Source organism: Cebidichthys violaceus, unplaced genomic scaffold (genome assembly GCF_023349555.1).
Source record: "Cebidichthys violaceus isolate CVI_PGR_0920_01 unplaced genomic scaffold, fCebVio1.0.p SCAF_27, whole genome shotgun sequence".
In the NCBI taxonomy this organism is placed as follows: Eukaryota; Metazoa; Chordata; class Actinopteri; order Perciformes; family Stichaeidae; genus Cebidichthys; species Cebidichthys violaceus.
Window position 1 is genome coordinate 4,908,141 of NW_027176450.1, and position 15,397 is coordinate 4,923,537.

At 42.9% G+C, this 15,397-nt stretch overlaps 1 protein-coding gene across 1 annotated transcript; it reads right to left on the reverse strand.

Annotated features, from left to right (window-relative positions):
• Nucleotides 1-1,467: 1,467 nt before the first annotated feature.
• Nucleotides 1,468-15,214, reverse strand: cfap58 (cilia and flagella associated protein 58). Its single transcript, XM_068721273.1, has 18 exons — nt 15,153-15,214; nt 14,414-14,683; nt 13,997-14,145; nt 13,769-13,919; nt 13,221-13,415; nt 12,725-12,862; nt 10,684-10,843; nt 8,393-8,475; nt 8,037-8,228; nt 7,759-7,920; nt 7,205-7,351; nt 5,638-5,778; nt 5,319-5,542; nt 4,900-5,008; nt 4,612-4,716; nt 3,621-3,740; nt 2,650-2,774; nt 1,468-2,510 (listed from the first exon to the last, which is right to left on the reverse strand). The coding sequence occupies exons 1-18, from the start codon at nt 15,156-15,158 to the stop codon at nt 2,399-2,401; spliced, it is 2,589 nt and encodes an 862-aa protein (XP_068577374.1). The 5' UTR covers nt 15,159-15,214; the 3' UTR covers nt 1,468-2,398.
• Nucleotides 15,215-15,397: the final 183 nt, after the last annotated feature.

Below are 15,397 nucleotides of genomic sequence, written 5' to 3' on the forward strand. Positions count from 1 at the left end.
CATCTTTTCTATTGGTGCAGTCACAGTTAAGAGCGGTGCAGACGTGCCTTTCTGGATCCAGGAGACAACACTGAACTTGAGGAGTAACGTGACTAGTATTCTGTTGAGAACAATGGGCCAAAATGAGATTGTAAATGCACATATTGTGTCAGCTCATCAAGTGTTGAGGAGACGCTGTTGCCTGTCTTACCAGTCGTGATCATTAGTGTGATGCATCATGACCAAACAGCCAACAAACCAACGTCATTAGTCTCTGCAAGCAGTTGCTTCTTCTCCACACCGGAGAATGAAAGGGGGAGAAAGAGGAGGCCTCCCATTTCTATGGCAAGATAGCTCACACAGCCCAGCATGACATAGACGCTGGTGGCCATGGTTATACCGTATTGCACTGGGGAATAAGTAGCTAGCAGTAAAAGCTAGCAATAGCCTTAAATGTGCTGGTTGTAATTGAGGAGATGGGACACAGTGTGTGGCCTATTTTCCTCATGAATTTAGCTTACTAAGAGCTAAATATAGAATACATTTGTAATTTGTGCCAGCACGGTTGGTATGGAAACAGCTGAACTGCAGAAAGAAAGTAGCGGTGACATTTTGATACAAAGTCTTAAACAAGTGATGTGGTAACAATGACAGCTGTCACAATTGAATGGAAACAGAATGTTCACTCAAACACTCGTTAGCACACCTTCAACCTTGCTAATGAGCTAAATAATGGATCAGTTGGGTATCCGAGAAAGACTTTTGGCCCTGAATTCAGTCTTTAAAGGGGGATCAAGGTCTACATCAAACGCTTGGAGGGATTGGAATTCCCAGTCCTCAAAGTGAAAACTGAAGTTAAGAAAGTCTTTTTCTCAGAACTACAGGAATGAGAGAAGCTTCAGCGTTTGTGTCTTTATCTGTGAGTCAGAACTTGTCAAAGGAGACGATAACAGGACTTAAACTATGAGGAGTAAAGAACACACCTCCATAGTCCCTTACTGTAGGACTGTGACAGGCTCCTGCATTGATGGCGGCTCAACAGCAGAGTCAACCAATGCAGCTTCATATGCATTTCATTATTATTCCTGGAACTGTCATGGGACATTGTTTTCTAGGCGGCCTGCAAATAAGACTCATTACTTCCATAAGGATCATAACAATGAAAGTTCTTCTCTAAATCAGAGAACTGCTGGTTTTCCCTTAATGCTATCTCCATATCAAAGTCTCATTAGACTGTTCAGACTGGACAGATGACATTTTGATCAATTCTGGTGCAGACAATGGCTGACCTGATCCGTCTGTTCTGCTGTCTTTCCTTTTTTTAATTAAATATCAGACGTGACAAAGCCACAAAACCTCCCCGATACACATCACCTGTTTTTTAAATCTTGAGTAGATATACTGCAGTCTTCTCGGATTGTTGTGTAATCAGGCAACACGCTTGTTGTTAAAGAGTAAAGAGCAGTTTATTCACAGACCACCTCTCTAATGCAGTCAATAAAAACACAGAAGTGACAGCAGGTCTGTCCAACCTACAGTCTAAAAAAGGAAGGTTTGACCGAGGGGACACGTCGTGGTCAGATGACCCTCTAGTCCATACTTTATGATATAGTGTCAAACATTAATGAATAGAACGTTCAGCATACAATAGATCACAATCCATCAGAATGAGACAGCAGCACAGAACCTTGTCTTTACTCTCTTTAAATAAATATACAGTAGGTATATAGTCAGTAAACATGTTATAACACGGTCTATGCAGCAGTGTCTCCCATAGGGACTAAAAGTCATGTGGAACCTGTTAATATTTGTTAGGATTATATTCCACGCAGCTGGATATGTATTCTGTCTTTAAAAAGTCCCTTCCAAATATGTCATAATATCAGCTCTTCACTTCATGATCATCACGGTCAAAAGAATTTACAATAATGTTATTATTTCGATATCTATAGAAAATCAGTCAAATTCATCTTCAACTCTGTTTATTTTGTAGTAAGGAGACACTGTAACTGTACACAAGCCTGACTTAAGAGACGGTGCATTATTTAGACAATATCACCATATGTGCATAATTAAATATCACGGTTAATGTCAATACCAGTAGATCACAACCACCCTACCTCCAAACCTGCAAAGGCCTAGTTCATACCTCAAGGTAAAGGGAGCAGGGGCTCCATTTGATGGTCCATATTTATATTTTGAAAAAGATATCTTCTCGAGCACGATTAAGTATAGACTGACAGATACTTCCTTTCTGATTGCCCAATATGCATCTACATTGAGAAAGTCTTTTTCTGAATATCGTTATGATTAATGGTTAAAAACCTTTTTATTCTGCTTGAATGTCAGGTTATGTGGCAATGAATGTTTTCTCATTTCAAATGATGTAAAAGATGTCTGATGTTAGTCAAATATCCCCTCATCTTCTCACAGGGTTGTCGATCCTGAAGCCACCTCCAGTGAAGTGAGGCTTGCTGCTCAGCTGGGGCAGGGGTTCCAGCTGCTCCACCGTGGTCTTGGTCCTCTGCTCGCTGATGAGACACACGGAGATCCAGGGCGTCAGAGACCAAGCTAAGCCATCACTAGATGGTACATGTTCCCCACATCACATGAATTGCGCATGTTGAACAAATCGATACTACTTATTAACATGACAAAGATCAACGTCACCTGTGAAGCTTTTTCTGGCTGAGGTACTTCTTCTTAGTGTTTGCTAGCTCATTAGCTAATCTTTGATTCTCACTTTTGTACTCGTTCATCTTTGAGTCGAGCATTCTCAGCTCTGCCACCAATGCCTGTGAAATCAGAAGAGCTAACGTCATTGTGTGTTAGAACGTGGAGAAGCCAACAGGTACCGGGTTTGACCTGCAATCAGGTGCTGCACCTGTTCTCATATACATGCGTGTCATGTCTTAACATACACATGGACAGTTAAATAGTGAAGATCATGTGATACGTTGATACAAAGAAAATTAAAGGATGAACTGTCTGAAACAGAATCAGCTCACATGTATGTTTGTATCAGACAACAAATTGAAATAGATCTGATGGAGTTTGGCATGTACTGTATTTAGACAACTTGTAAAGCAATCTGCAAAACAGGTTAAAAAGAAAAGTTCTGGCAGGTGATTTCTTTTTGATTGTCTATCGTCTGTTGTTGCTGTAGTACTCATTGTGGTCACAAGAGGCTGAAGTGCACCACTACCCCATGTTCTAAACAGGACTTAAAAACAGTTTTCATTTAACATAACTTGCTAACATACAATATCTGTAGCTTGTGATTAGAGAGCATGGAGAAACATGAATGCTTTTAGTCATATTTAGAACATGGGGTAGTGGTGCACTTTGGCCTATTGTGGCGAAAACGAGTACAACAACAAAAAGTAACTTAAAAAGATCATCCTGTTATTTTCCATCTGTTCTTAAGTGATGAACACAGGAGAGAAAACTATTTAAATCAGCATCACCAGCACTGTGTTTATTGCCTCTCATAGGATTGTGAGGGACAAAAGAAGATACAGTTGACTTGAGAAATCCAGAATATGATCTGGTCAAATACAAAAATAAGAAAGCATGAAGGTGTGAGATACAACAAGAAACACAACATGGAACAAGCTGAATGCTTCGAGTCGTGTGAGGACCTGGAGCTTTTTAGTTCTCTCTCTGATGGTCCACTGGCACTGCTGGAGCTGCTCAGCCGCCTCTGGACCCGGCTGCCGGGCCATGATGTGCTTCAGCTCCACATACAGCTTCTCCTTTTCCTTGATGGGGAAATAGAAGAAAGGGAAGTGCAACAGATGATGGAGAGGTAGAATGAGTGAGTGAGTGAGCCTACATGCTCTTGTGGAGGGGCGTGTGTGTTGCTCTATGTCACAGTGTCTTCCTTGATACTACCACCAAATCATGCTAAAGTCAGACATAATCAAATTCTACACATAGGGGCTTTAAAATACAGAATTACCACAACACTGAAATATATCAGCCTTATCCTTTTAAGTGCCAGTGTGTTGCATTTTGAACGATTGTGAAACTGCATTAACGTGAAAGTACAAAACTGTGGTAAAGCCAGCTGCTTGTGACTTTTGTTGCTTCTAAAGTAGTGTTATTACGAAGGATGGCCTCTTGAGGAGTGAGCGGAGGGATATTCAGGTGGCTGCAAACTGCAATCACACCACTAAATCAAACACACTGTCCCTTTAAGGCCTAATGACAAAATGGATCATATATGGAAATAATGACAGATTCTATATAGTACATAATACCTTAAATCAACCCTCGTTATTGATGCCATATAGTTATGAAGATGCATCAAAAAAACACGGGACATATACAACCAACTATCAAAGAAATCAAATAATTATGATTGCATCATTTCAGCTCAACAACATGGTGAGGGTTATTATTCTATTGTTCTACCAGACACGTTTGAGGATCTGCCGATAGCTTCCATTGTCTCTCAGTGTTATCATCTAAGCTCCTGCAGGACAATGATTACTGTTCCAATACAGAGACCAGACGTAGACCAGTCACAGAAGTAGTGGTTTAAAACAGCTTCCATCAGTCACATCGCTCCCTCGGTGTGTACGGTGAGTGTGTGTACACAGTTCATTAAGGAGAGTGTGAAGTGTGTACCTGTAACAGGAGTTCGTGTTCCTCCAGCTCGTGGGTCTTGGCGATCAGTCGTTTTTGTAAGGACTGAATCTTCTGGATGAGTTCGTATTTGCCGGGATCACTGCCCTGAGAGAGAGAGAGAGAGAGAGAGAGTTCTTTAGATCTTTTCCTCTTTGAATGATGAGATTCTCTGTGCTTCATGTGTGTGAAAAAACGAAATGCTCATGTCACTGGAAGGAGAGAAAAGCAGAGAAGTGGGTTGTATTGGCTAAGCTAATCCATACAGACACTATTAAACAAGTGCTTCACCTCCAGTCGCCTCCATCGGTGAATATTTATGGGCTTCAGCTGCTCCTCGAGGACGCTGTTCCTCGTCCTCTCTCTAAGCAGCTCCCTCTGCAGGTGGAACAGCTCTCGCCTGTGAAACAACAACTCTTATTTCACACAGTTCTCACATACAACATTATCCAAACAAGTAATACACTAAAGCTTAGTTTGTACTCGCCGTAGTGAAGCTGGCACAAAATGAGCTTGGTAGTAATGAGTTAATTAAGACCGCAGGTCTTAATTAACTCATTTATTAAGCAACTAGGTGCGTGATCAGAGCTCTTCAGACATCACTGGTAAAAGCACTATTTACATGCCTGAGGATTTCAATAAGTCTTAAAAAAGTAGATTTGACACTTCCTGTTCTCTTTATCCTGCCCAGGACCTCCTCTCTCTTGTACCTCAGGTCCTCTGTGTTGTGAACAGTCTTGTCCAGGATGCACTTCTTGCGTCGGAGCCTCTTGATCTCCAGCTTGAGCAGGCGGATGTCATCCATCCGCTGGCTGTAGTGGAAGTCCCCCTTGCTCAGGATCGATTGCTGGATCCTGATCTTCTCATAGAGTAGCGCACGCTCATCGTTGCGGTGTAGCAGCTGTTTGCCCAGGTTGTCTCGCTCCCTGATCACCTTGAGAGAAGTTTTGCCAACAAATAAGTCAGATAGATGTCTCTGCTTGTCATCCTCTGTCCCTACATATAGTCTACCTCCTTCTCTTTCTTTACCTGGTCCAATTGTTTCTTCTGTTGGACCTGCTCACTGTCGGCGTCGGCTATAATCTTCTGCAGTTTTTGCTGCTCTGCTTTCTGACTGTCAACACGCTGCTTTGTTTCTTCAAGCTGGAGCTTCATCAGCTGCAGCTCCCCCTGTGGCAGGACACATGCACACAACGTAGGCAGAGAAGGAGGTCATGGTTAATGACTGGTTCATCTTTAGATAAGAAGTGGGTCAATGGTTCCCAGTGCTTCTTGACAAGGAAACTTTCAACAAATGAAATATAGTTCATGCTCATACATTGTATTCATTTGGCAGATGATTTTGTCCAAGTGCATTTTAAAGGAGCAGTGTGTGAGATTTAGTGGCCTCTAGTGGTGAGGTTATAGATAGCAAGCACCATAGCCCTCCACTCACCCTCCCTTTCCAAGCGCTTTGGACTTCAGGTGGGGTTAGGCTTTAGGATTGTATTACTACTAGGAGATACTTTTATCAATACTACTTTTTTATTAAAAAACAAATACATTCTGAACAGGATGAGATCTCCTGTCTTCCTGTCCTCTGTCCTCCTGTCCTCCTATCCTCTGTCCTCCTATCCTTTGTCCTCCTGTCCTCTGTTCTCCTAGCCTCCTGTCCTCCTATCCTCTGTCCTCCTATCCTCTGTGCTCCTGTCCTCCTATCATCCTGTCCTCCTATCCTCTGTCCTCTGTCCTCCTATCCTCCTGTCCTCCTATCCTCCTATCTTCCTGTCTTCCTATCCTCTGTCCTCAAACTAAGCTAAACAGTTAGACTACAGACTGTTGTTTAAGCTTGTTTGGCTGGTTGTGCATGCTGTGCTTGTGTAAACTTGGAGAGGCTGTGGACATAGACGATTATTTGGGTTTTGATTTTGTTTACATGTTCATGTTGAACAGATGTATTGATAAAGTATTGGCTTTTCACTCGCATATGTTTTATTGCATTAACAGTAACAAGTGTAGACTATCAACAAATAATCTTAATTTGACCTGATTCAGTGTTTCCACCATCTCTGCTCTGTACGCTGACTAAGTTGTGTGTGTATGTGTGTGTGTGTGTGTGTGTGTGTGTGTGTGTGCATTTGTCTATGTGCTTGTGTAGTTAGAGGAGCACAGCCCAACAGAGAGAGCAGAGGAGATGCATGGTGATATTAAAGAACATCTGAACATTAAAAAGTACTATAATACACTATATGCAGCACCAGTAACGTTTCGAGCTTATCAACACTCCGGTCTTTAATAACTAAGAATCGTACGCATCCCTAGCTTTAGGTAATGTAAAAACACAAAGGTTTCCCTTTAGAGCCAGTGTTTGCTAGGTTTGTCCATTCTGGGCTGCTGTAGAAACATGGCAGTAGATCCATCTCCCTATGTAGATATAAATAGCTTTTTCTAAGCTAACAAAAACATAATGATTTTTAGTTTCAAGTGATTATACGCTAATGTTTATATTCAATCTCTGCCAATTAATCCCCAAAAATGTTACACACTGTTTGTTTAAATGATGATGAGGAACTCAAAACCACACCCCACTATGAACCAATGAGGCAGGCTGCAATACCTTGAGGGCCTCGTTATCCTTCTCCAGACGCTTGTGTTCCTGCTGATCCTTGGTAAGGGCTAGCTCCTTCCCAGTGATCTCGTCTCTCAGTCGGGTGACCTGGTTGTTCATGGTCTTCATCTTCCTCTTCATCTCTGCGATGTCTTCCTGAGGAGAGAGACAGATAGTGAAAGAAGGGTGGGAAAAGAAGGAAAAAAAGACAATTGTGTCATATTAGACATTTGTGTAAAATGGTCATAACTATCATTACACAGTGACCTTTGACCAGAAAATTAAAATCAGTTCATTCTTGAGTCCAAGCAAATGTTTGAAGAAATTCCTTCCATCATGTTCACGATGGACGGATAAACCGACTGATGGACAACCTGAAAACAGAATGCCTCTGGTCACAACTTTCTCCGCGGTGGAGGCATATTAATATCAGTTATACATTTTCCATTTCCTGGTAACTATCGGTGTAATGCACACTTCCACATGTGAACGGGAGGAGCCAGGGATCGAACCACCGACCCTCTGACCTGCTCTCCCTCCCGTGATCAGCTGTGTATTCGTACCTGAGCCTCAATTAGGTTTTTGCCGTAGAGGTTCCTTTCAGACACGACAGACTCCAGCAGGTTCTCTTGCTGTTTGAGCTTGCACTCCGCCTCAGTGACCTTCTTCCTCCAATCAAAAATCTCCGTCTCTCTTACTTCGACGTCACTCATTTTTTGTAGCACCTATGGAACGGAGATGTGTCAACGTGTGATGATAAATAGCTTAAAATCAGTGTGTGTACTGGAAATAAGTCCACGGTATGAAATGCAATTAATGAGCTCTCTTCTGCATAACTTGCCTTCTGCATGAGGTTGCTGGTCTCGTTGATGTAGCGGTCGCGCTCTTTCTCCAGCTGTTGGATGATCTTGCGCTGCTTCTGGGCCTCCTGGCGGTAGCCACCGATCTCGTGTTCCAAGGTCTTCTTGTCCTGCTCCAGGAGCTTCACAAGGTTCTGCTGTTTCTCAGTCGACTGGGCGGCTTTGATCATGTTCTATTGAATGGGACCATACACACAAATACAGGAGCGTGAGTAAATGATGAGGAAAACTGTAGATAACAGCATACATACCCTGTGGGTCACTGCTGTTCTCCATATATAGTACATCACACAAGTACCTCAGTTTGCAAGAACCTACGGTACTCTGCACCGCATACCTTATTTAGGATGTCTCTCTCTCGGATTAGCTCGTCTATAGCTTTCTTGTCCGTTTCAACTTGCTTTTGGGAAGATTCAAGATCTGTGGAGGGAGAAAGGTGGGCCCAGTTTGTATAGATGGTCGAAGCCAAAAGTGTTGATTATGAACTCCTTCTGTTTCATGAGTGTACCACAATAGCCGTGGTTACACTTTTTAATGCAACTTCTGTCATGCGATCACACAATAACTGTCAAGTCTGTACACGAGATAAGACCTGGCTCGCATTGGAATCCGATCAACAAGACCACATGGGTTGGGATCTCAGTGAGGTGTAAACAGCACGTGGACACAATCCAGACAATTTATCAAACGGAGGTCTCTCCATCGTCTTCCTCCTCTACCAAGGACAGCAAAGGGAAGAGAGGAGGAAGGGGTCACACACTGTCTGAGTCCTGTTAAGTTACTGCTGAGGAAAACGCAGCAAACGTTTCCTGATTTTTCTGCTTCAAAATACAAGCTTTATTGTGAAGAATTAATGGGAAAATGTTTATTACTGAATTAGCGGAGCTTTGTTGATTAACTAAAACAAGGCTACAGGGAGGAAGAGGAAGCAGCCGAAGTAACAGGGGACTTTGATTTTTAAGAATTTATAGGAAAGGAAATGTGTTTATCCACCGTTTTACAGCCGCACTTTAGACCACGAAATATAAATACATGATCACTATCCGATCAGGTGGGTCGCCTTGAAGTGACAAGTGTGGATACACGTGTGTGTACGCGTCACAAAAGCCACATGGAAGAGACAAGTGTAACCACAGCATATGTCATTTTAAGTAATTTAGCAGGTCTGAAGTCTTTATGAAAAAAAGAACAGTTATATATCTGAATGAGAATGATTGCATTGCAGTACAGAATCAAGTAGCCTAATTCTATGAATCATAAAGGAGAAACAACAAAATGCAAAGTAATATCAGAGACCAGGATGGGGGGGTGAGGCTCGATATATAAAAGATCATCTGAAAATCACTGAGCATACAGAACCCCAAACCTGGGCCTCTCAACTACCATATAATGGTTGTAGTCCTTCCATTTCAACATTAGAGAACTGCATGCTAGAGTTAAGAAGATCAGCCACTGCTATTTCAGCTCCATCTGGACAATGTCCACCGAGACAGTTTCTGCTACTTGCTTCAGACGGATTCAGGTTATGATACTGTTACTATAAAAATACTACACTGAACAAAAATATGAACGCAGCACTTTTGCTTTCACTCCCATTGTCCACGGGTTTAAATAAAAGACATTTTTGAGTGGCAAGAAACGGTTTGGTGTGAACACACCTTCACACTGATTTAAACAAATGTGTTCAAAAATATATATTATAATAAGCCTTTTGTGTGCATAGAAAAACGTTTTAGATCTTTTATTTCAACAAACACATGTTGCCTTTGTAATAATAGAATAATAATACAGATGTATATAGCACTTTTCAAAGTTGTCAAAGATGCTTTACATACTGTAGTATAAAACTAGGCCTAGGAAATAAAAACATGGGGAAGGCCAGTGTGTCAGGGTGTAGAGGTGGTTTTGAATGGTGGTATTGTGGGGGCATTCGGGACATTTAGCTCCTTCGTATCTCCAGGCCATGGTCAAGCCTTACACCCCCGCCCGACCACTTCGCTCTGCTGCCTCGGGGCGATTGTTTGCCCCGTCGCTCAGAGGTCCTGGCAGCCGATCGACCCGGTCACGGCTGTTTTCTGTCCTGGCCCCTCAGTGGTGGAATGAACTTCCCACTGACGTCAGGACAGCGGAGTCGCTGCCCATCTTTCGGCGCAGGCTGAAAATCCACCTCTTCAGGAAGTGCTACCCTGAGCCTTCCACTTAGCACTTATTGTTTTCATACTAGCTTGTTGCACTTATTGTATTCGTATTACTTATAGCACTAACTGTTTTTCTTGTTTCTGCCCTGTACTTTGGCTCTGAGTTATGCTCTGCTTCATGCTCTTAGATGCTTGTTTGGAAAAGGAAATGTACTTATGACTTCTGGTGACTAGTAGTTCTTTTGATTACCAATGTTGAATGCACTTATTGTAAGTCGCTTTGGATAAAAGTGTCTGCTAAATGACTGTAATGTAATGTAATGTAATTTAGCTTTCATCATCTCATGTCAGACTTCAGAACTCATTTAAGCTCATGAGCTCACGGCCAGGGACAAAGACAGAGCAGCACGGAGGGAGAGAAAGACTGGGAACAAAGGGAGGATGATGTTCATTAAGTGTGTCTGTGATGCAGCATGGCGAGCCCCCGTACCTTTCTCCAGACCAGCGATCTGAGCTCTCAGTGTCTCCCTCTGCACGTCCACATCAGCTTTCTGATCCTCCATCTGGTGGAACTTCTTCTGGATGGCTTCTCTCATCTTTGTTTGTTTGGCAATCTCCTGACGCAACTGATTCACCTCCTCTTCTCTCATCTGTCGGGTGGGAGGGCAGGAGTTGTATGAGGCATTACAAAGAAGTTGCAAGGAGGGGAAAGGGTTTAGAAAAAGGAGAGTGCAGAACAGATGCTACTGTGGAGACACGCATCGCTGCGTGCTTGGCTGACATCTCGAAGTGGATGACGACACACCACCTCAAGCTCAACCTGGACAAAACCAGTACCTGTCCATCACCATTGACGATACCGTGGTGACGCCGACTCGGACTGCGAGGAACTTGGGTGTGACCCTGGATGACCAACTGTCATTCTCAGCAAACATTTCATCCGTTACAAGGCTCCTGCAGATTCCTGCTCTACAACATCAGGAGGATTCGTCCCTTCCTCACTGACGAGACGGCGCAGGTTCTCATCCAGGCTCTTGTCATCTCCCGCCTGGACTACTGCAACTCTTTACTCGCTGGAGCCCCGGCGTCAGCCATCAGACCTCTGGAGCTTGTCCAGAAAGCTGCAGCTCGTCTGGTGTTCAGTCGCCCCAACTTCCTTTCTCTGTTCTCTACACTGGCTACCTGTAAGAGCTCGCATCCAGTTTAAGACTCTGGTGCTAGCCTACAGGGCAGTGAAAGGAACAGCTCCTTCCGATCTCCAGGCCATGGTCAAGCCTTACACCCCCGCCCGACCACTTCGCTCTGCTGCCTCGGGGCGATCGGTTGCCCCGTCGCCAGAGGTCCCTGCGGCCGATCGACCCAGTCACGGCTGTTTTCTGTCCTGGCCCCACAGTGGTGGAATGAACTTCCCACTGACGTCAGGACAGCAGAGTCGCTTTCATCAGGCTGAAGACTCACCTCTTCAGGAAGTGCTACCCTGAGCCTTCCACTCAGCACTTATTGTATTCATACTAGTTTGTTGCACTTATTGTATTCGTATTAGTTTGTTTCTGTACTTGTTTAAAAAAAGGAGATGCACTTACGACTTCTGGTGACAAGTAGTTCTCTTGATTACCTATGTTGAATACACTTATTGTAAGTCGCTTTGGATAAAAGCGTCTGCTAAATGACTGTAATGTAATGTAATGTACTGTGATTTGAGGGCTATAAGTCAAATGTGGTCTGTCTCTCTGACCACAGCCCTCTCACACTGTTTCAAAGTAGTTGAGATTAAGTAGGTAATACCCCTTTCTCTTGTTTACAGGATACAGTGCAAACACAGTGGACCTGTTTCTGACTGGCTCACTAAATGATAGACTCGGAGTAGTGCCCTCTTGTGGTTCAATAGGACAGAATCCTATCATCTATTATCAGGACTCCTACGCTACAGTAGAAATGAGAACAGAGTTAGTCCAGTGATTTCCATTTAGAATTAGTCTGATTCTGTCGCTGTATGCTGCATGTTAAATAATATCTGGACTGGCCACCTATCTACTGTATGCAGCTTATAAAAGATCAGTGAGGAGTTAGTAAGTTTAGGTTTCCACTAAGCATGAATGATACTCCGTGTTCCAAGCATGTATGGTATCATAGTAAGAAACACCGGTGCGGTAAAGCCTCTGAACTCCTGCAGTGGGCACACCGTTGATGCAGGTTTCAGGATGTTTTTTGAAGTGAGTTCAGAAGGGTTTTCAAAAGAAAAGTATCATTTGAAAAATATTATTATTAAATATTATTCATTATTGCCTCCAAAAATAACATTATTCCTATAGCCTTTTTTCCAAATATGGTACTCGCCAAAGTTAGCTGCCTATATAAACATGTGTGGAAAACAGCTGTGAAAGAACAAGCTTACACTCTCATAACTCAAACACAATCACTGCTAACACACACAACCAATCAGGCATATGTATATGACAGGCAGAGGCGTGTCTCTGTACCTCAGGTGTGTGTCTGTGTTTGTGTGTGTGTGTCAGTGGAGCAACGTGTACCTTGAGCTCATTTGCGTTCTGCTGATTTTCCAGGGACAGATGTTCTCTGACTGAAGAGAGCTGCTCACACTCCTGCAGCAGCTTGTTGTTCTTCACTTGCATCTGCTCCAGCTCCCTGGTGGATCGCTCATTCAACATCTGTCAAAGTCAGGGACGGGATTGGGAGGATAATCATGTTTATTATCTATACATGTATGTATGCATGATGTAATGTTATTAACCATGGAATTATATGTACATTGGTTTTACAGTGTTATTGTTAACCATCCGGAATAATACATTTTAAACAAAAGATTCCCAATGTACCCTTTAGTTAATTTGAGTTTGTAGCTTCATATAATGGCTTACTGATCTACACATTGAATCTAATTAACATACACACACACACATTATGGAGTTTATGGAGTATGAAAATTATGTAAATCATTTAATGCATTATACATTTAGCAGATCTCAGATTGAATATCAATATAACAGCAGTTGGTAGAGTATGTACCTTTAACTCTTTGAGCTGCTGCTCCAGTCTCTGCTGCTCCTCTTTGGCCCTTTGGCCCTGCAGACTCAGGGCTTTGATGTCCCCCATCTTGGCCTCCATGTCGATGTGCAGCTGCTTCACCTCCTTATCCAGCTTTTCCTTCAACCTCATCTCTCGGGAACTCTCATTCTGTTGTACCTGGAGCTCCTGCTGGAGCTGGATGTAGTCGCACAGAGCAGCAACAAGATGGCACCAGAGCCACATTTAATTTCACATTCAGCAAAGCAGTTTGTATTCCTACTACACACATTATGCTCATCTGCAGACTCAGTAAATATTGTAAAACACAAGTAACATAAGTTGAAGTTACAAATCTGATTATCCTCTACTTCGTCACACGTCTGATTTGTTGTTGCAGAATCTGGTTTAGTTAGGGCAGCCTTTTCATGAATAAAAACCTTCACACAGAAAACTCCTCGTGTCTCTACCACGAGTTTGAAAATGTGACATAATCAGACGTACATTAGAGGTCCACCAATACTGTATATAAGAATGTGACACTGGTTTACCTGAGAGATATTCTCTGAGGCACTATCTCGCTGGGCCTCTATCTCCTGCTGGGTTGCGGTGGCCTGGTGTAGTTTTTCTCTCAGACCCTCCACGGTGGACAGCAGTTTGTCTCTCTCCTTAGTCAACTCCTCATTCATTTTTAGTAGATTGCTGAAAAAACAGATTACAGTTAGTTCCATCCACACAATAAAGGATCAAGAGCATGGGGAGGGGAACACATGGCTCACCTCTGCTCTTGGTCCACAGAGAAGCCGGTTTGTTCTTCAGCCATTTTCATCAGGGTGGAAACTTCTTCTCTAAGATCCCTGATGGTCTCTTTGTCCCTCCTCTCTTTATCATGAGCAGCATCAACCATTTTCCAGCCGTTATCCAGCTCCTACAGGGTAAACAAAGGAACATTTTAATACAACAATGCTGAGTTAATGTTATCTGAGAAGAGGAACAATTATAAACCTTCATGACTTAATTAAATATAACTTTCTATACCATACAAACTCCATCAATTTGCATTCCTGGTCCTTTATTTTACACAATTCGTGTGACATCTTTGCCTCCATATTTGAAATGATGTAAAATCAGGGACATAAACAAAGAGATAATGGGCACATGATACAGTGCACAACCTCCATGTTCTGCTAATGTACCCTCTTTAGTGAAGTAATTGTTGTCTCGTCTTCCTGGGACAGTTTCAGGGCCGCTGCTACTTTAGTTGAGGTGGACACAACTTCTGCATTCAGCTCCCTGCATTTGGACATCAGTCTCTTCTCGTTATCTCTGGACTTCTTCAGTGCATGGACGAGCTTCTCGTACTCTACCCGGACCTTGTCCATACTCTTGTCCTCTACCAGCTCGTTGAGGATCACGTGAAACTCCTCCGAGGACTCAAACATGTCCTCTCCTGCTGGTCTTGTCTCCTGGAAAATACAGCAGAGCCACAGAGTGCAACTTCAAACGAAAGTAAGGCTGGGAGAAAGTAAGCTCTTGATGTGTGAAAGTTAGTACACCTGAGGCTAACGACAGGTGTTACGTCGTCGAATAGTGTTTCCCTTCTGCTCAGTGGTTACGGTCAGGAACGGGTTGGTTCAATTTAACGTAGGAGGAGAAGCATCACGACCGACAAACAGTATCCGACACGACACCGGGTTAAGACTGGTTGCTGAAACGTTAGCTAGTTAACGTTAGCTCTACAGAGTCCCTACAATAAGTAATTCAGTTAGCTGCATGCTAACAGTTCACTTTCCGTCCAAATCAACGCGTATTTTAACTTGCTCCACTTTAACCAACGTTACGTTACATGTTACATGTATAATGTAACATGTAATCACCAACGTTAAGTTGCCTTGTTAACTTTTTTGATACAAAGGCCTCAGTAAGAGCACTTACCTCCATTATAACAATTGAATCACTATTATCTACTTGGTGAAGCCTCACAACCTAATGGCGTCAGTGTTGTCAATGGAGATGTTGTCATCGGTTGCTAAGCAACGCAAATCTCGCGTGAAGGAGCTTAGTTGAACTGAGTGTGAGTGTCACTGAACAACACACACAGTACTCAAACAACATAAACAACACAAACAACACACACAATACTCAAACAACACTCAAACAACACACAAAGAACACTCAAA

Coding starts and splice junctions, on each gene's coding strand:
- cfap58 (XM_068721273.1), bottom strand. Junction 13,920..13,996: donor TCTGTGGACCAAGAGCAGAG/GTGAGCCATGTG, acceptor CTGTTTTTTCAG/CAATCTACTAAAAATGAATG. Junction 10,844..12,724: donor AGAACGCAAATGAGCTCAAG/GTACACGTTGCT, acceptor CCCACCCGACAG/ATGAGAGAAGAGGAGGTGAA.